Source organism: Hemitrygon akajei, chromosome 23 (genome assembly GCF_048418815.1).
Source record: "Hemitrygon akajei chromosome 23, sHemAka1.3, whole genome shotgun sequence".
In the NCBI taxonomy this organism is placed as follows: Eukaryota; Metazoa; Chordata; class Chondrichthyes; order Myliobatiformes; family Dasyatidae; genus Hemitrygon; species Hemitrygon akajei.
Genome location: NC_133146.1, coordinates 21,644,333 through 21,665,772, shown reverse-complemented (window position 1 = coordinate 21,665,772; position 21,440 = coordinate 21,644,333). Strand labels below are relative to the sequence as shown.

General features: G+C 40.3%; 1 protein-coding gene across 2 annotated transcripts in view; it reads left to right on the top strand.

The window, feature by feature from the left end:
* The window catches only part of supv3l1 (SUV3-like helicase), a 50,133-nt gene that overhangs the window by 15,116 nt on the left and 13,577 nt on the right, over positions 1 to 21,440 (top strand). Inside the window, exons 5-13 of one of the 2 annotated variants that reach the window (XM_073027170.1) lie at positions 1,052 to 1,220; positions 2,083 to 2,194; positions 4,542 to 4,619; positions 7,549 to 7,640; positions 8,880 to 9,060; positions 13,463 to 13,556; positions 15,809 to 16,028; positions 20,578 to 20,658; positions 20,778 to 20,954. In XM_073027170.1, coding sequence (XP_072883271.1) covers positions 1,052 to 1,220; positions 2,083 to 2,194; positions 4,542 to 4,619; positions 7,549 to 7,640; positions 8,880 to 9,060; positions 13,463 to 13,556; positions 15,809 to 16,028; positions 20,578 to 20,658; positions 20,778 to 20,954 — 1,204 coding nt within the window. Of the gene's footprint in view, positions 1 to 1,051; positions 1,225 to 2,082; positions 2,195 to 4,541; positions 4,620 to 7,548; positions 7,641 to 8,879; positions 9,061 to 13,462; positions 13,557 to 15,808; positions 16,029 to 20,577; positions 20,659 to 20,777; positions 20,955 to 21,440 lie in introns of those variants that run through there. The other variant, XM_073027171.1, reaches the window with a different exon arrangement.

The window sequence follows — 21,440 nt, the reverse complement described above, 5'->3', positions numbered from 1 at the left end:
AAATCCGATGCGGCCTTTACAATTAAAAAAATGATTTTATTTCTAAAATTAGAGCCAGCGGCTTTTAATCAGGTGCGCTCTGTAGTCCGGAATCTACGGTATACTGAATAAGATTTATTTATTATTTTTTTCCTTCTATATTATGTATCGCATTGAACTGCTGCTGCTAAGTTAACAAATTTCATGTCACATGCTGGTGATATAAACCTGATTGTGATTCTGGTTTCTGAGTTGAGGTTGGATATCAATTAAATGTACAACAAAAACCTGAAGATTAATTTGGATGTAATTTCATGCAACTCTGCCTTGTGAATGAAAATGAATCCAAGCTTAGGTTACTATCAGTTGATAAGGGTGCCAGTCCTAATTTCACGTTTGTATCAGCTTTTCCTTGCTGAGACTTGTCCTGACAACTGCTGTGTCTACCAGGTTGAATCAGATTGCTTGCAATGAAAAGCTTGTTGCTTTCTTGCCTTAGCATGTTTTTAAATACTGGTGTCAAGGAGTTTGATAGGTGGAATATGATAGGTGATCAGAAGTGAACTTGGTCATTCTGTTCCTTTAGTTGAAGCTTTAAACCAGAATTCATCTGCTGTCGGGTGGATATAAAAGATTCCATGGTAGTATTTTGAAAAAGAACAAGGGAATTCTTTCTAGGGTCCTCAATCAACATTACTACAAACAGATAATCTGGCAATTATTATATTATTGATTGGTACCTTGCCTACAGTACCTCACTTCAGTTTCATCTATATTTAAAAACAAAAGCTGAAAATGCTGGAAGCACTCAGCTGTGTGGAAAACTTAACATTATATGTCTGAGGCCCCGTATTATTGTTGTCTCCCTTACAGTTGTGAAGTACCTGGATGTTGCAAAACACATAGGGACATGCTGAGCTTATGGGAAGTATTAGAATGCAAATTCTTTCTGTTGCAGTTCTCATTGACTGAAAAGAACCGACTCACAGCCTCTTGAGAAATGTTTCTGCTCTTTGCTTATTGTTTCCAGCTTGTTCCACATAGTTAACATTCAAATATGTTTTTCCTTCAGGTATCCAGAGGCCAGAGCAATTCAGAGAAAAATAATTTTTCATGCTGGGCCGACAAACAGTGGAAAAACACACAAGGCCATCCAGAGCTTCTTTGCAGCCAAATCAGGAGTTTATTGTGGTCCTTTGAAACTGCTCGCACATGAAATATATCAAAAGACCAATGATGCTGTCAGTATGTTTGAAATTTTCAGCAATAAAAATATGTAATACTAGCTATTGTACTATGGTGACTGTCTAAATGTAGTCTTAAGTGTTATTTTAAGAGCAAACACGAGGAAATCTGCAGATGCTGGAAATTCAAACAACAACACACACAAAATGCTGGTAGAACACAGCAAGCTAGGCAGCATCTATAGGGAGAAGCGATGTCGACATTTCGGGCCGAGACCTGGCCTGACGAAGGGTCTCGGCCCGAAACGTCGACATCGCTTCTCCCTATAGATGCGGCCTAGCCTGCTGTGTTCTGCCAGCATTTTGTGTGTGTTGTTGTCTTAAGTGTTATGATGTGTTTGCAAACAGTTGCATTTGTAGTTAATTTAATTAATATTTTAGTACTTGATATTCATGTCTGATATCTAGCTTAAATTAATTTCAAGCAGAGTAAGTTTAGTATGATCCTCTCTGCCCTGGTGAAGATTCCTGCTTTATATCTAGTACTTTGCCATTGAGAGAATTTTTTGTGGACAGGAAAAGGCGTCCTTAATGTGGATTGTAATTGTAATATGGATACTCACAGAAGACAAGTGACTGTAGGAGACACCGTCTGTGACATATTTAGCTAGGTAGTCAAAAATATGCTTTTTGGAGGATGAAAGTGAAATGGAAGGTAAAGGAGAAAGTAGATGTTAATTGTAATGTGAAGAGGAGACATGGCAATTTGCAAGTTGTGAACTTCTTGTCCTTGTCCAGCTGAATAACTAGTCAGGGATAATCAAGGGGATCCTGAAGTCATCAAAAGCAGAAATGCCTCATTCTTAGAACTGTAACAGAAGTATAAAAGGTATTTGAACTGCTTGTGCTTTATTTGAAGGGCGTGCCATGCGACTTGGTGACTGGGGAAGAGCGTACTTTTGCTGATCCAGAAGGGAAGCAGTCGAGTCATGTCGCCTGTACCATTGAAATGTGCAGTGTAACAATGCCATGTATGTGCATACCTCTTAATCACTTTTGTTTGTACTTCTATAACAAATGAAGTTTTGGAGCCCAATTTATTCTGTTAGTGTGCTCTTTTCATTTACTCATTAGTTTCATTGATAGATTAAAATGCAAGCAGTCCTTAAAGTAGATACATCACTATCATTTTTGTAAACTAAATATATTCTACCATTTAGTTTTTGTTTAGACAAATATAATATTGAATATTATCATACCCAGTATGCAGACCTAACCATACAAGGAACATCTACTTGCATCCAAATTTTTGTACCAGCTTTCCATGATAAATCTGCTCCATTCAGTTATATTAAATCTTTGCAAGGTGGCAGCTAATTGCATTTAGTTATTGGTAAAAACAGACGTGCGCTCTGCCAGGTGCACAGGCATTATGTTGCTTCTGAAATGCTTTCTCCTTCATTAAGCTTGTGCCTGCCTGCTCTAACTCATTGTTAGAATTGGTTTAATATTGTCACATGTACTGATACACAGTGAAAAGCTTGTCTTGCACACTGTTCATACAGATCAGTATCTGTATATCCCACCACTGTCTTTCAGGAGTTTGTACATTCTCCCTGTGACTCTGTGGGTTTTCTCCAGCTGCTTCGGTTTCCTCCCACAGTCTAAAGACGTATTGGATAGTAGGTTAATTGGTCATTATAAATTGTTCCATAATTAGGCTACGGTTAAATTCAGGGTTACTGGGCTGGTAGGGTCTAATCTGCACTGTATCTCAATAAATAAATAAATAAATAGATTACAGAGGGCATATAAGTAGAAAAAGGTAAAACAATAATAGAATGTAGAATAAAATGCAACAGATACAGTGAAAGTGCAGTGCAGGTAGACGATAAGGTACAAGATGATAGCATTTCTTGTGGTCACGAGCAGAGCAGTTGCCATACCAAGCCGTTGTGCATCCAGATAGGATGTTTCTATGGTATATTGATAAAAATTGGTAAGGATCGATGGAAATGTGCCAAATTTCTTAGCCTTCTGGGGAAATAGAGGTGTTGGTGAACTTTCTTGGCCTCAGTGTCTAATACATGTCTAATTAATGTCTCATAATGGCCCAGGACAGGCTGTTGGTGATGTTCATACCTAGGAACTCGAAGCAGTCAAACCTCTCGAGCTCAATGCAGTTGATGTAGACAGACACATGTGTCATCTCCATTTCTGAAGTCAATGCTCTTTTGCTGACATTGAGGGAAAGGTTATGTGCCTTGTCAATCTTTGATCTGTGAGGTGTTTTGGAACATTTTTTTACTTTATTTATTAGAGATACAGCATGACAACAGGCCCTTCCAGCCCAATGAACCAGTACCATCCAGTTACACTCGTGATCAATTAACCTGCTAATCTGTACGTCTATGGAATGTGGGAGAAAACTGGAGCACTTGGGGGAAGCCCTCGTGGTCACAGGGAGAACGTACAAACTCCTTACAGACAGTGGCAGAATTAAACCTTGTCAGCTTGCACATAATAGTGTTATGCTAACCTCTGTGCTAACAAGCTGCCCTAATTTGTTGTCATAGTTCTATATAGCGTTAATTGTTTCCAGGGTATAAGGAAGATTGAGCCTCCTGAACTGTAGATGTGAACTGGGGGCAGTTTTACAATGAGTCTTTTGAGATCTGAGAGTATTAAATGTTTCGTATTGCATTGAACCCTAAATATTTGGGTTGGGAGGAATTAAAAGAGCTTAAAATGGTGTGAGTAATTTCATCACTCTTTCTAAGGGATTAAATAGTTCTGACCTATGAATTTGGACTTGGATGTGCAGGTAATCAGGATGGCAGTGAGCACACAAGCTGTTCTGTGTGAATTCACGTAGATAGCAGACACACCAAGGGGACTGAAACTTTGAAGTTGCTGGAAAGCATTACTTGGGTAATGGGCTTTGAGAATGCTCCATAAGAGAAACAATGACTGATTAATGGGAGTTATGTGGTTGGGTCAGCACAAACATTTTATATACTGTTCAACTGCTCATTTTACTGCTTGTTCATATTAGTCCCACATCAGATGACCAATCGACACTCCTTTTGCCTTAAGAATTAGCTGTGTGGCTCTTTCCCTCTAGCAATTATTTCAATTACAGGTTAAAGTGGTTTTAAACTGGTGGTGGTATTGACTCTATGGTCAGCCTAGGTTAGTGTAATATAGGGGAGGAGTGGCACTGGAGGTGGCAGGAGGATGAGTGCATCCCAACAGGATTTATGAGAGAGGCAGTGAGTGTGGAGGGGCTAGATGTATGTGGAGCACATGGAAATGCCATTTGGTATGAGGAGATCCTTGAGTGTACTGTGCAATTATTTCCTCTGCTATGTTTTACAGATGAAATTGCTGTAATTGATGAAATCCAGATGATCAGAGATCCTTCCAGAGGTTGGGCGTGGACTAGGGCACTATTAGGTAAGTGCTTTATACTGCTGTACACTTTACCTGTACTTCATGTTGCTACAAAATTGAAGCCATGTGATATTCGGCTAGTGTAGTGGGTATACAGTATGCTATCCTTTGAACCAATGTCTGGATGGTGAGATTAATTGATGAATCAACAAGAGAGAATTTACTCTGTGAAACTGCTATACCTGGAAGCCATAGTCATAAAAAAGTACAGTACAGAAACAGGCCCTTAACCTCTGGTTGTAGGCCCACCCAGCCTCAGTGGAAAAAGCCTGCTTACTTTTACCCTATCTATACCCCTCATAATTTTATATACCTCTATCAAATCTTACAAAATTTTCTGCATTTCAAAGATTAAAGTTCTAACTTATTCAATCTTTCTTTATAACTCAGGGCATCCAGTCTCAACAACATCCTTGTAAATTTTCTCTGTACTCTTATTTGCATCTTTCCTAAAGGTAGGTGACCAAAACTGCACACAGTATTCCAAATTAGGCCTCACAAAGGTCTTGTACGACTTCAACATAACGTACCATCTCCTGTACTCAATACTTTGATTTATGAAGGCCAATGTGCCAAAAACTTTTGTTACAACCCTATTTATCTGTGCTGGCACTTTCAATGAATTATGGACCTGTATTCCCAGGTCCCTTTGTTCTACTGCACTCCTCAGTGCCCTACGCTGTTCACTGTGTAAGACCTACCCTAGTTGGTCCTACCAAAGTGCAACACTTGTCTGCATTAAATGCCATCTGCCATTTTTCAGCCCATATTTTCTAGCTGGTCCACATCCCGCTGCAAGCCATGATAGTCTTCCTCACTGGCCACTACACCAACCAGTCTTGATGTCATCCACGAATTTGCTGATCCAGTTAACCAGATTGTTGATATAGATGACAACAATGGATCCAGCATCAATGCTGCAGCACTCCGCTAATCACTAGCCTCCAGTCAGAGAGGCAACCATCTACTACCACCTTCTGGCTTCTCCCACAAAGCCAATGTCTAATACAATTTACTACTTCCTCTTGAATGCCGAGCGACTGACCCTTCTTGACCAACCTCCCATTCGAACCTTGTCAAATGCCTTACTAAAGTCCATGTAGACAACATCTGCTGCCTTGCCTTCGTCAACTTTCCTGGTAACTTCCTCGAAAACCTATAAGATTGGTTAAACACTACCTACCACGCACAAAGTCATACTGACTATCCCTAATCAGTCCATGTCTATCCAAATACTCATATATTCTGCCACTTAGAATACCTTCCAATAATTTTCCCACTACTGATATCAGGTTCACTGACCTATAATTTCCTGGCTTATTTTTAGAGACTTTCTTAAACAGCAGAACAAAATTAGCTATCCACCAATCCTCCAGTATCTCACCTATCGCTAAGGATGATTTAAGTATCTGTGGTAGGGTCTCTGCAATTTCTGCACTTGCCTCCCAGAGGGTTCAAGGGAACACCTTGTCAGGCCCTGGGAATTTATCCACCCTAATTTACCTCAACAGCAAACACCTCCTCCTCTGTAATCTGTATAGGGTCCATGACCTCACTGCGTCACGTCTACAGACTCTGTCCACCTCCTAAGTAAATACAGATGCAAAAAATATCCATTTAAGATCTCTCCCCCCCCCCCCCCCCCCCCACCCCGATCTCTTTTGGCTCCACGCATAGATTACCATTCTGGTCTTCCAGAGGACCAATGTTATCCATGCAATCATTTTTCTCTTAGTTTTTTTGTAGAATCCCTTGGAATTAGTGTTTGACAAAGCAACACAGATCAATTTTATTCTGTATCCAATTGATTCAGAACCTATTTTGGGAATGTTTGAGACAGATTTTATATCAAACTAGTGGTGTCTTACTTATGGAATTAGTATTTACCAGATTCTAATGATTTACTTGCCTGGAGAGAAAATCATATTAGTGAAGGAGCTTCATAGAGTTTATTGAAAGCACGCTGTTACAACTAGCACCATAAGGTGAAAACATGCCAATCCAGAATGATGCATTACTTAATTTGAATTGGCCACCTGGGTGTTGATCTTTACATCTCGAAGAAGGTTAATCAATTTCTTACCTTGAATAGATGTCTCTTGGATATCTTCAAGCTTTTGACCGTGAGAGGGTTAAGTAGCAGATATTGCTTAGAAATGCACAAAACAGCATTAAAAATTTAAAATGGGTGTCATCCATTTGGAGCTTCAAGCCTGCACTGTAACTCAATATAATAATGGCAAATTGTCCAAATTAGTATCTTTTGATCCCTTAGCCACAAGAACTATCTCTAGCTTGTTGAGCTTATTCTAACTTTCCTTATTTGGCTGTTCTGTTTATCTACTGGCTAATTATTATTTCCAAATAAAATGTAATTCCCCACATGAATTTCCTGTTGATGGTGAGTCAACAGGCGAGATTCCTCTGAATAACAGGTTATGTGTACAAGGCATAAACAATGATTGTGTTATTAGATTCCCATTGCCTCACCAGGAGGTCATAGCTGCTGAAACACCTACATTTTGCTAGTTTGTTACGTTCTGCAAATGTATTAGTTTGTTGATGGACAACATACTTGCTGGCCATTAGATTATCAACCTGTCCTTTGTCTCAGGCAACCTCACCCATGCACACTTAGCCTTGTTAGTCCTTTTGGGTTCTGTTAACAGTCCTTTTCAACATTCCATCCCCAATTTTGTTGCCAGCTATATATTCCTAATATGCAGATGGCTTGTATCAGTATTTTTGATAAATTTATTAGCTATTTTATGGCTACAAGATTTTAGCAATATTCTGTCACAGCCTTGTGATAGAGCAGTGTAGAGAAAACTTCATCCTAGGAGAATTTGTAAAATGGGAATTGTATACTTTATTTACAGTTTTTTTATCCTGTTTTCATCTTTTCTAAGTATGTTTGATACTTTCACTGCAGGGCTTTGTGCAGAAGAAATCCATATCTGTGGAGAAGCTGCAGCTATTAACTTAGTGATGGAGCTGATGTATGACACAGGAGAAGAGGTGGAGGTGAGGATCTTAAAATTGGGGTGAGGATTGGGTTGAACCTAGGGGAGAAAATGGATTATTTACAGCAAGCAATACAATTGCTGAACAACAGCACTGTTGCTTAGAATTTGGCAATTGGACCTTCAAGTCTATTTTGTGGACCTTCCCCCTGTTCTGAATATGCTATTCCAACCTCTAGAGAGTTAGGCACCCAGCGAACCTTGTAAAGCTATTCTGTAACACATACATTTTGTGAAATTCTTTGCTTGTTCTTATGAACAATATATGCTCCAAGATCTAACATACGAGAACTGAATTAAAAGTAGTGGTATAATCAGATGTTCTTATCACAATTCAGATATTGTGCTGTTTTCTGGCTCCTTAACCTGATTCACTTATTTAATGACCATTTATTATTCCTTTAGTGTGGCAATCAGAACTATACATGGGTCTTTGCATGAAATTGTGTCATAACCACAGTACTCTTTATATAATGAAGTCAACATCTCTTTCTCACCACTTTCTATACTGTGCTGCCACCTTCAAGGATTCTTGGACCTGTACAGCATGGCATTCCAATGTTTTAGTTTTCCACATGCTTCCTTTGTTTTCTTCATCCAGCCTTGAACATCCTTTAAGATCCAGAGTTAAGACCATAAAATATAGAAGCTTGTCTGCTCCGTCATTTCATCATGGCTGATCCATTTACCTCTCAGTCCAAATATCTTGCCTTCTTCCTTTTTCCACGTCGACTGTTTACTCTTCCTTAGATGCTACCTGGCCTGCTGAGTTCCTCCAGCGTTTTGTATGAATTCCTTGGGTTTCCAGCATCTGCAGATTTCCTCATGTTTGGAATGCTTTGGAGCAAGGTGCCTTCTGCAATACCCAAGACTACCTTTCTGTCTTGCTTTCTCTGCTTGGTGATTGCTTATGCCTTAAGCTGCACTCCTTAAAACATGAAGTTGTTACATTCTCTTTACTTCCCCACTCTGCATTCCTCACTTCTGGCCTCCCTCTTGCCTGTTCTATCCTCTGTCACCACAGCTGTTATTCCTACCTAATATTTTGTGTCCTGAATTGTCACCTGATTAGAGTAGAACTGTACATTAGGCTTAAGTGGTATAATTTAATCTGAGAATTTCCACAACCATGTCACCTGTCTGGGGATTGGGGCTGGAGTTTGTATCATGTGATTGTAATGACTTGCTTTGTCACATATTTCATTCAGAATTGTTTTTAATAAATTGATGTATTAATTAGGTTGAAATTTATGAACGGCTGACTCCATTGACTGTTTTGGACTCTGCTCTGGAGTCTCTTGATAACCTCCGCCCTGGTGACTGTATCGTGTGCTTCAGTAAAACTGACATCTACGCTTTGAGTCGTCAGATTGAGGCTCGAGGACTGGAATGTGCAGTAATCTATGGCAGTCTTCCACCAGGTACTTCTTGTTATTTTGTAATTGAAGATCAATGAGAACTTGTTAATGGTAAACTGAGTCTAATTGATGCAATGAAGAGTGTTGTTAGAACTGTGGTAAATTTGTATTTGGGACAATGGCTACACTGGTACAAAACTATCGAAGAGAAAGCTTGAGATAAACTGAGGTTTCTGGGTCTGGAGGTGAATGTTTAGCTGACAAAATGTGGATTTGGTTACAAAGGATATAATTTTCAGTGACTCAGGCGTAGAAAATTATGAGCACTATCACAATGGTCTTCAAGAGAGTGAAAATTCAAAAATAATCTCACAAACTCTTAGAAAGATATTTTCTAATAGTCTCAAAACTTGTTCTTTCCTTATAATTAAAATGTTTGCTTTGTGTATTTTTCCAATTCCTTTTAAAAAGTTATGATTGCATCTGGTTCAATGGTCCTTTCAGGTTCTGGGTTCCAGATTATAGCTCTGTAGTAAAACATTTCCTTAAGTCTTCTGTGTCCTTTTCCCAATTATCCTATAGGTGCCCTTTGGTTGCCAAACTTCCCAGCATTGTAAGCAGTCAGTTGCTTCGTGATTTTGAATTCCTGACAACTGGCAGCTTTATAAAGGAGAATCTCACCTGTATCAGCACCTCTTCAAGGAATTGCTTGCATAGAAACTGGCCAAAAGAATGACAGATGTGGTAAATAAATTTTAATGCAGAGATGTGTGATTGGGGGAAAAGAGAGAAGATAGATCAGCCATGATAAAATGGTGGAGGAAACCAGATGGGCCAAGTGGCCTATTTCTGCTACTGTATGGTCTTATGGAGATCTTATAGAAGTATACAAAATGAAGGACCTAGTTAGTGGGAGGTGGAAGTGTTGGGACTAGAGGTCATGGGTATAAAATAGGGGGTAAAAAAGAGATAATTGATGAAAATCTTTTTTTTCTAAGGCATAGTTGGAATCTGAAATGCTGCTGAAGTGATTGTGCTATCCTGATGGTTGACATGGATGTGGTGGGCTGGAAGGTCTGCTTCTGTGCTATGACTCTGAGTGCCACGTGTAATGACGTTAATCCATGAAGTTACTCCTGTCTTAACTCAAATGCACAGGCATTTGGAGAATTATTTATGCTCATTTTTTTAAGTTTTAGTCTCCTGTTTATTCAGACTTGTGTATGTTCACAGTGAACTTATAGGCTGCTAGTTTAAAACCAACTTGCAGGACACACTGAGCTTGACAGGCAAGGGATTTATAACAGTTCTTAAACACACTTGTGTTTTTCTGTTCAGATTTTATTAAATGCCTGAATTTGCTTAGGATTTCTTGTTGGGGGGTGGGGGGTCAACAAGTCATTTGACCAATCACCAGTCAATGAGATGCTGGCCTCTGTTATACCCACAAGTACTTTCTCTGATCCAGACTTAGGCACAGATTGAATGTGGAGTTGAGAGGAGTGGGGAATTTAAATGAGATCTAAGTGATGTTTTTCTACACAAGAGGTTGGTGATTATTTGGAGCAAGCAGCCAATGGAGTTGATCGAGACAGATATAATTACAAGATTTAAAAGGAATTTGAACAGGTATGGATAGGAATAGAGGGGTACAAGTCTAATGTGGGCAAATGGGATTTGTGTAAATAGACTTCAGTCTTCATGGACAAAAGAGTCTGTTTCTGACCATTATGATTCGGTGATTCTCACAGTTCTGTCACTGGCTGGAGAATGGTTTTGCTGATTTCCAACCCTACTCCTGTCCCCTCCCCCATCCCTCTGTCAGCTGGACCTCATACTCAAAGGCACTGGCTCTTGCTTGAACACTGATTTCCCCTACCCCCAGTGGTTCTGTTTCATGATATAGTGCTGTTTCATGACACTCCCATTGGGACTGCCTCATGCTGGAGTAACATTTCCTTGAAATCTCCAGTAGGCCTGTGCTTTCCCCAAGTACGCATAGGTCCTGACTTCCGTCATTGTGCTGTATCCTGAGCTTCCATGGTTGTGGTTTCACATGTGAATAATTCACATCATGGAAAAGTAATGCTGGAAAGATCAATGAAGGAGAGCCTTGCATTGATATATAAAAGATCATTCAGTCTTTTTGCACGTGGTGGGAGCAGTAACTGAAGTGATGAGCTCTCCAACTAAAACAGTTGTGTGACTTGATGATTAGTGCAGGAACAGTTAACCTACCTACTGTAAAAGTTCCCCAGCTTGTGAATTATTTGGATTTGTATATTTACTGTGGGGAAGGATGTTTATGTTGGGGATTTAACTGAAAGCCAATTTTTGGTAACTGCAGTTCCCTTGTCTTCCAGCTTGAGGTCTTATACCATGCAGCATAAATGAATTGATTCAGTGCAGTCACAAAAAGGAAAGACAGATGTGGACTGCAGGATCATACTTCTGCTTGCCAGCAGTGTGCTATGGCTCTTCCTCCTGTGCTTGACCATATAACATTCTGGCAGTGTTGTTCTTTATCTGTTGTGTTGATTATCTCAGAGAGTATGCTAAGAGCCAGCCTCCACTGGTGCAATGCAGAGCGACGGGTCTCTGCTTTCTCAGTCACCGAGTTTGCCATCCAAGAATCCAGTGGTAGATGCTAGTATTACATTATTATTTCACTTTTGTATGACATTACTTTTTCCAAACCTCGTTTTCTTTATACATTTTGTCCTGTATAAGCATGAACAGAGAGGAAGTGAGTAAGTCACTATAAACCATGGCACATTGAGCAGCTGGGCCACTGATGACTGGATGAAGAGATTGTACAGCATGTATGTAATTGTAATCATAGAGCACTACACTCAGAAACAGTCCCTTCTGACCATCTACTCCATTATGAACTATTCTCAACCACTCACACCTGGACCATAGGCCTCCATATCCCTCCTATCCAAATTTAAATGTTGAAATTGAATCCACACCCACCACTTCTGTGGCAGCATTGTTCTATACTTGCACCATTCTCTGAGTGAAGGAGTTCCCTTCCATATTTCCCTTAAATGTTTCATCTTTCACCCTTAACCTCCAATTCTTGTCTCACCCAACCTCAGTGGAAAAAGCTGGCTTACGCATTTACCCTATCTATACCCCTCATTATTTTTTATAACTCCATCCCATCTCCCCTTATTCTCCAACGCTTCAGGGAATAAAGACCTAACTTATTCACCTTTTCCTGATAACTCACACCCTCAAGTCCTGGCAATGTCCTTGTAAATTTTCTCTGTATTCTTTCAACCTTACATCTTTCCTGTAGGTAGGTGACCAGAATTGCACACAGCACTCCAAATTTGGCCTTACCCACGTCTTATGCAACTTTGACATAGCATCCCAACTTCTGTACTCAGTACTTAGATTTATGAAGGCCATTGTACCAAAAGCACTCTTTATGACCCTATCTACTTTCACTTTCAAGGAATTATGGATCTGTATTCCCAGATCCCTCTGTTCTACCACACCCTTCAGTGCCCTACCATTCACTATGTAAGTCCTATCCTGGTTTGCCCTCCCAAAGTGTAACACATCATACTTGGCTTGCATTTAATTCCTTATGCTATTTTTCAGCACATTTTTCTAGCTAGTCCAAATCCCGCTGCAAGCCTCGATCGCCTTCCTTGCTGTCCACTTGGTGTTATCTGCAAGTTTGCTGATCCAGTTTACCACCTCATCATCCAGATCGTTGATATAAATAACAAGCAAAAATGGACCCAGCACTGATCTCTGCGGCACACTATTAGTCACAGGCCTCTAACCAGAGAGTTAACCATCTACTATCACTGTCTGGCTTCTCCCATGAAGCCAATGTCAAATCTAAATTACTACCTCATCTTAAATGCCAAGTGACTAAACTTTCTTGGTTAGCCTCCCAGGTGGAACTTTGTCAAAGGCCTTGCTAAAGTCCATGTGGACAATGTCCACTGCCTTTCCTTCAGTGACTTTTCTGATAACCCAATTGAAAAGCTTTTTAAATGGTTTAGGCACTATCTCCCATATACAAAGTCATGTTGACTTATCCCTAATCAAGTCCTGTCTATCCAAATGCTTAAATATCTGGTCCTTTAGAATATCTTTCACTAATTTATCCACTACTGACTTCAGGCTCACCAGCCTATAATTTCTTTGCTTATTCTTAGAACTTTTTAAAACATTAGGTATTTCAACGGAACAATGATAAGCAGCGCTTTTAAATCTTGCACTCACTCACCACTAGCAATGACTTGCACGATCTCAAGCCTGCTGAATGGGATACATAAGGTGTTGGTAGAGGCATAATTTTGCCATTGGATGCCAGTGATTACTGGTATCCCCCGAGGATCAGAACTACGGCCCTTGCAATTTATAAAGTACATAATACATTGTTCTGTTGTATTTGTGTTGTGATCTGATTGACTGATTTTTGTCTTTATCATTACCATAGGAACAAAGTTGGCTCAAGCAAAGAAATTTAATGATCCAGATGATCCCTGTAAGATCATGGTTGCTACCGATGCCATTGGAATGGGCTTGAACTTGTGAGTATACTATTGATTTGTAAACACTTACTCTCTTATCATGAGTGTACAGCTCACAGATTTTTTTAAAGTTGTTTTCTCCTCTTACGATGTTCAAAATTCAAAGTAAATATATTAACAAAGTACATATATGTCACCATATATGTACAACCCTGAATTCATTTTCCTGTAGATATACTCAATAAATCTATACTAGAATAATAACCATAATAGAATCAATGAAAGTCCACAACAACTTGGGCGTTCAACCAGTGTGCAAAGGACAACAAATTGTACAAATACAAAAAGAAAGAGAGAAAGAATAAATAAGTATCAAAAACATAAGATGAAGAGTCCTTGAAAGTGGATCCATAGCTTCTAGGAACATTTCAATGATGAGGCAAGTGAAGTTGAGTGAATTTATCCCCTTTGGTCCAAGAGGCTGGTGATTGAGGGGTAATAACTGTTCCTGAACCTGGTGGTGTGAGTCCTAAGGCTCTTATACCACCTTCTTGATGACTGCAGTGAAAAGACCTGGGTGGTGGGGATACTTAATGATGGATGATACTTTCCTGAGAGAACGTTCTGTTTAGCTGTCAATGGTTGGACGGGTTTACATGTGATGGATTGGGCTGTATCCACTACTTTATGTAGGATTTTCTGCTCAAGAGCATTGGTGTTTCCGTATCAGGCTTTGATGCAGCCAGTCAATAAACTCTCCGTCACACATCTATAGAAGCTTACTGTAGTGGCCCATGTATCATGTTACAGGTATCAACAGTGAGCATCTGTAGACTGTGCATTGTGCAGCTGACCACACCATTGTCAACAGTAAAAGGCAGGAAACTATCTGTGTAGATGGGCACACTTTTAACTGCAGAAGACACCCTGTACTGTGAATTGCCCCGACACAATGGGTCACCAAAAAAGGAATCAAAAAAGTTGTGATTTGTACCTTAGAACTAGAGCCATAGTCAACAGATGGAAGCAGGCCCTTTGACTGAACTGCTCAACTGCTCCGTGCCAACCAGGATTCCCATCTAGGTTAGCCCCATTTGCTCACGCCTGGCCCATGTCCCAGAACATTTCCTTTCCATGTATCTGTCAAAGTGCCTTTTAAATGTTTAATATATTGTCTCAAGCACTTTCTCTGGCAGTTCATTCCATATACTGACCACCCCCTGGATGAAAATGTTGCCCCTCTGATTCCTATTAAACCTCTCTAAACATATGGCCTCTAGTTCTTGATTCCCTAACCCTCAGGTATATAGAATAGTGAGGAGCATAGATAAGCTGAGGACGGCATTACCCTGTCTATGCACATTATGATTCTATACACACCTTCGTTCTCCAACAATCCAATGAATAAAGTCCCAACCTGCTCAAATTCTCACCCTATCTCAGTCCCTTGAGTTCTATTATCAGTTCTAGAATTTTCTTCTCTGCCCTCATGGTGCGAAACAAATTAATACCACCTCCAGGCAGGTTGAGTAGTGAGTAACAAGTCTTCAGCATCTTTAGTAACTGATACCACTAATTTTTGATGTCTACAATATCATTATCATTCCCTCATCTCTGCACTAATTCATTAAAAAATACATGTTTTGTATATAGTTCTGATCGCCATATAAGAGGGAGATGTGGTAGCAAGAGATCACAGAAGAGATTCACCACAATGAAATGGAGGGCTGTAGTTAAAAAGAGAAATTGGATAGGCTGGATTTATTCTCAATGGAATGTTGGAGACTGAGGGGTGACTTTATGAAGATTTGTAAAATGAGATGCAGATGAGATGGTTAAAATATTTTTCACAGGCATGGTAGTCTAGAACTCGGAGGGTGCTGGTTTCAGGTGGAAGGGGAAATTTTAAAGAAGTGAGGGATAAGTTTTTTTTCCACACAGAGGATGATGAATTTTGAACTTGCTTTCAGAGAATGTGATAGAGACAAATATATATACAACACTTTTAAGCCATTTGGATAGGAAAAGTGTGCTGGCCCTAATACGAGCAGAGGGGATTAGCGTAGATGGGTATCATGTTTGGCATGGAAAAGGTGAGCTGTAAAGGCCTATTTCTGTGCTGCATAATTCTGCTATTTCCAACTTCTAATTTGGATTTTAAAAAATCATCAAAATGTTAACTTTGTTTCTTAACAGATGCTGACTGAACTCTTGAGTATTTCCAGCACTTTTTGCTTTTCTTCCAAGTTTCCAATTGCAAGTTTTTTCTTTTTGATAATTTTACAACACAACAACCATTGTCTCTTGTGCAGGAGTATAAAACGGATTATCTTCAATTCCCTCATGAAGCCAAGTATAAATGAAAAGGGAGAGAAGGAGATGGACAGGATAACCACCTCCCAGGCTTTGCAGATTGCTGGAAGAGCTGGCAGGTTCTCCACAGTGTTTAAAGAGGGAGAAGTTACCACAATGAATCGCGATGACCTTCCTGTGCTAAAAGAGATTCTGAGTCGGCCTGTTGATTCCATTGAGGTGATCATTTTATTTAACTTGAAAACCAGGGAAGGGCAAGGTGGAAGGAGGAAGGGAAGACAGGTAGACACAGAATTCTTTTTCATTGAAGGCTCTCAGAAAGAATGAGAGAAAGGGTGCAATGATGTTAAAGACAGGATTAATATCAGAACATACAGTTGCAAGGAGAAGTTTGTGAATCCTTTGTAATTACCTGGTTTTCTACATTAATTACTCATAAAATGTGGTCCAATCTTCATCTAAGTCTCAATAATAGACAAACAGAATCTGCCTAAGCTAATTATACACAATTGTACTACTTCTCGTCAATACTGAGTACACTATTTAAACAATCACAGTCTAGGTTCTGGGATAATACCTTCTACAAAAGCTATTTGGAGTCAGGTATTCCAGTCAATGAGATGAGATTTGAGGTGTGGGTTGTAGACGTGCCCTGCTCTCTAAAAAGGACCCACAAAATCAGGTTTCAGATAGAGCCTGCTCTTCTCAAGAAAGAAACACACAAAAAATGCTGGAGAGACTCAGCAGGACCCGATGAAGGGCCTCGGCCTGAAACGTCGACTGTACTTTTTCCATAGCTGTTGTCTGGTCTGCTGAGTTCCTCCAGCATTTAGTTGCTTGGATTTTCAGCATCTGCAGAGTCTCTCTCTTGTTTGTGGGTGGTCTTCTCAAGACACATCTGTTTATGTGCACCATGCCTTGATCAAAGCAACTTTCAGAGGACCTTAGATGCATGAAACTGGAAAAGGCTGCAAAAGCATTTCTAAAGACCTAGGTGCTCATGAGTCCACAGTAAGAGAAGTTGTCTACAAATGGAGGAAACTCAGTATTGCTACTCTCCCTAGGAGTGGGCATCCTGCAAAGATCACACTAAGAGCATAATATGCAATGTTGAAGGAGGTGTAAAAGAACCCAAGGGTAACTGCAAAAGACCTGTGGAAATCTCTAGAAATTGCTAGAGTTTCTGTTCATGTGTCCACTATAAGAAAAGCACTGAGCAGGAATAGTGTTCATGGAAGGACACCTCAGAGCAAACCACTGCTCTCCAAAAAAACATTGCTGTATGTTTCAAGTTTGCAGAAGACCACCTGGATGTTCTACAGTGCTTCTGGGACAACGGTCTGTGAACACATGAGGCAAAAGTTGAACTTTTTGGCAGAAATACACACTGCTATGTTTGGAGGGAAATAGCACTGCACACCAACACCAAAATTTCATCCCAACTATGAAGCAAGGTGGAAGGAGCATCATGGTTTGGGGCTGCTTTGCTGCCTCAGGGCCTGGACAGCTTGCAGTTGTTGAGGAAACAATGAATTCAAAATTGTATCAAGACATTTCATAGGAGAATATCAGGATAGTGGTCTTTCATGTAATGCTTGACAATGATCTGAAACACAGGAGTAAGTCAACAACAGAATGGTTTAAAAAGAAGAAAATTTGTGTTTTGGAATGGCCAAGTCAGAGTTCAAACCTTAACCCATTTGAGATGCTGTGGCATGACCTGAAGAGGGCTGTACATGCAAGGTATCCAAAAAATATTGATGAACTTGAAACAGTTTTGTATGGAGGAATGGTCTAATATCCCTCCTCGCTATTGTGCAAGTCTGATCAGCGACTACAGGAAACGTTTGGTGGAGGTTATTGTTGCTGAAGAAGGTTCTACCAGTTATTAAATATAAGGCTTCACATACTAGTTCCTAGCCTGGACTGTGAATGATTAAATGTATTCAATAAAGACATGAAAAGTACAATTATTTGTGTGATTAATTTTAGGTGGATTGTATTTGCCAATTATTGTGACTTGGATGAACATCAGACCAGATTTTATGAGTAATTAATATAGAAAACCAGGTAATTGCAAAGTGTTCACAAACTTTTTCTTGCATCTATATAGTACGTTGGGTTAGTGATTAAGGGCTTGATAATCTGGAGGCTATTAATTCAGATTCATTGCAGTCTGGGAAACAGTAATGCTACCGGATTGTGATTGCTATTGTACTTAGTGCAATTGAAGATGGATACTAAATATTGCCTTGCCAGCTTTACTCAATATTTTAAAAAAAGTTGAAATGTCTTTTTTCCATAGTGTATTACTATGACCACCAAGGAGAATAAGATATAGGTTTGGTGTAAGGCAGGAACAGTCTGTACAGATTTCTGAATGCCTTTTGAAACCCAGTGTTCCCAAAATCAAAATTATTAAGAAAGAGTTTTGGTTGTGTTCTCAGTACTAAGAACACCAACTTGAACCAATGTTCTTCAAAAACAAAGTAACTCTAAAACAAAGAGTGCATTTGAATATTATCTAGTTAAAGTATTTTTACATACAGTACTTTAAAGAGAGTTTGTATTTCAAATGTTGATTGTACTGTTGCCCAGTCCCACAGATCAATTACAAGGCACACTGGGTGAGAATATAAATGGGTTTAACTGTTGGATTGGATTAGGTGAGATTAGCTGATACGTTTGTGGTACTGGGAAGCTGGGTGGCCGTGAGGAACAAATGTGCAGCTGACGGAATATTCCCCAGGTTGCTCCACGAGGCGAGGGAAGAGATTGCTGAGCCTCTGGCTAGGATCTTTATGTCTTCGTTGTCCACGGGATTGGTACTGGCAGATTGGAGGGAGGCAAACATTGTCCCCTTGTTCAAAAAAGGTAGTAGGGATAGTCCGGGTAATTATAGACCAGTGAGCCTTACGCCTGTGGTGGGAAAGCTGTTGGAAAAGATTCTTAGAGAAAGAATCTGTGGGCATTTAGAGAATCATGGTCTGATCAGGGACAGTCAGCATGGCTTTGTGAAGGACAGATCGCGTCTAACAGGCCTAATAGAGTTCTTTGAGGAGGTGACCAGGCATATAGATGAGGGTAGTGCAGTGGATGTGATCTACATGGATTATAGTAAGGCATTTGACAAGCTACCACACGGTAGGCTTATTCAAAAAGTCAGAAGGCATGGGATCAAGGGAAGTTAGGCCAGGTGGATTCAGAATTGTCTTGCCTGCAGAAAGCAGAGGGTCATGGTGGAGGGAGTACATTCGGATTGGAGGGTTGTGACTAGTGGTGTCCCACAAGGATTGGTTCTGGGACCTCTACTTTTTGGGATTTTTATTAATTACCTGGATGTGGGGTAGAAGGGTGGGTTGGCAAGTTTGCAGACACAAAGGTTGGTGGTGCTGTGGATAGTGTTGAGGATTGTCGAAGATTGCAGAGAGACATTGATAGGATGCAGAAGTGGGCTGAGAAGTGGCAGATGGAGTTCAACCTGGAGAAGTGTGAGGTGGTACACGCTGGAAGGACAAACTCCAAGGCAGAGTACAAAGTAAATGGCAGGATACTTGGTAGTGTGGAGGAGCAGAGGGATCTGGGGGCACATGTCCACAGATCCCTGAAAGTTGCCTCACAGGTAGATAGGGTAGTTAAGAAAGATTATGGAGTGTTAGCTTTCATAAGTCAAGGGATAGAGTTTAAGGGTCGCGGGGCAATGATGTAGCTCTATAAAACTCTGGTTAGGCCACACTTGGAGAACTGTGTCCAGTTCTGGTCGCCTCACTATAGGAAGGATGTGGAAGCATTGGAAAGGGTACAGAGGAGATTTACCAGGATGCTGCCTGGTTTTGAGAGTATGCATTATGATCAGAGATTAAGGGAGCTAGGACTTTACTGTCTGGAGAGGAGGAGGATGAGAGGAGACATGATAGAGGTATACAAGATATTAAGAGGAATAGATAGAGTGGACAGCCAGCGCCTCTTCCCCAGGGCACCACTGCTCAGTACAAGAGGACATGTCTTTAAGGTAAGGGGAGGGAAGTTCAAGGGGGATATTAGAGGAAGGTTTTTCATTCAGAGAGTGGTTGGTGCGTGGAATGCACTGCCTGAGTCAGTGGTGGAGGGAGATACACTAGTGAAATTTAAGAGACTACTAGACAGGTATATGAAGGAATGTAAGGTGGAGGGTTATATGGGGGGGGCAGGGTTTAAGGGTCGGCACAACATTGTGGGCCGAATGGCCTGTACTGTGCTGTATTGTTCTTTGTTCTTTATTTATTTTACTTGTAAGTCATCTAACCAGAATCCCCTCTCATATTACATTTAGTATGCAATACACAGGGAGCTTAGCAGCAACCCATAAGGATCAAAATATGCACAAATACGTAACATTAGCCATTGACCAAAAGGGAGTAGGTTGTCAGGTACCTTCAGACTGGTTGCCTGCTCCTCTTCCAAGGATACATGTTCCCAGATTGTCGGATTGTGCTTGGAGAGGGAGCATGTGATGTCCACTGGCTTTCTGGAGGCTTACAAGAACTGGATTGCATCCTTGACAGAATAATAATGTTTTACTTTAACCTCCAGTTTATAAATACTGAATTGAGAACAATGAAACAATTGCATATATGCTAATAAAGTATTTTTTAAAGAAAGTTGCAGGCTTCCTGTGCCCTCTGGTCACAGTGCCTAGAGAATTAGCTAGTGATCAGCTGATGATCTGCAGAAGGGAACAAGGTATGGGGGTACATTTATGTATTTATTAATTTTCATAAATTTCCAGATAGCCGGATTGCACCCCACAGCAGATCAGATTGAGATGTTTGCATATCAGCTCCCAGAGGCCACCCTATCAAATCTGATTGTAAGTATTTTACAGAGGTACATACTGTGAGATCTCTGCCATGTGAAATTTTTATTCGTTATTACTACATATAAAATTAATGTGCTATTCCTTGTTCACAAATCTTTCTGTGGAAACAGGATATATTTGTGAACCTCTCTCAGGTAGATGGACTCTATTTTGTGTGCAATATTGATGACTTCAAGTTCCTGGCTGATATGATACAACACATTCCACTGAATCTCCGTGTGCGATACGTTTTCTGTACTGCACCAATCAACAAGAGGCAGCCCTTTGTCTGCACTTCTTTCCTGAAGGTATGTCATTTGTGCTTTCACCCTTGAGGTCGCAATCACTCCTGTCAGTCCTCCCATTTCTTTAATATAGTTTATTTGACATCTTGTACAACATCAGGCCCTCTGAAGATTCTTTAAGCCAGTGTGTAATTTTCTGCAGAAAAGCTGGCAGCTAAATTTTCGTACTGCATGCTCCCATACACAGCATTGCTTGATAGTGGTCAGGTAATCTGTTTAACCCTCAGATTGAGGGGTAAATATTGGCTGGGACAAACAAGAACATTTAGGGAGTGGGCTAAGTGAGTCAGTAAGATTATAGCTGATCAGTCTGCTGGCCTCAATTTCTGAACTCTTTTTTGCTGCCTGGTCCTATAACCTTGATTCCCCTAAAGTATAAAACTATCACAACAGTGAATAGTTGATGAGTGTGCCTCCATATCTGTGGGAGTTCATAACTGTCGTGTATATTAATGATTTGGTTCTGAATGTAGGTGGCGTGATTAGTAA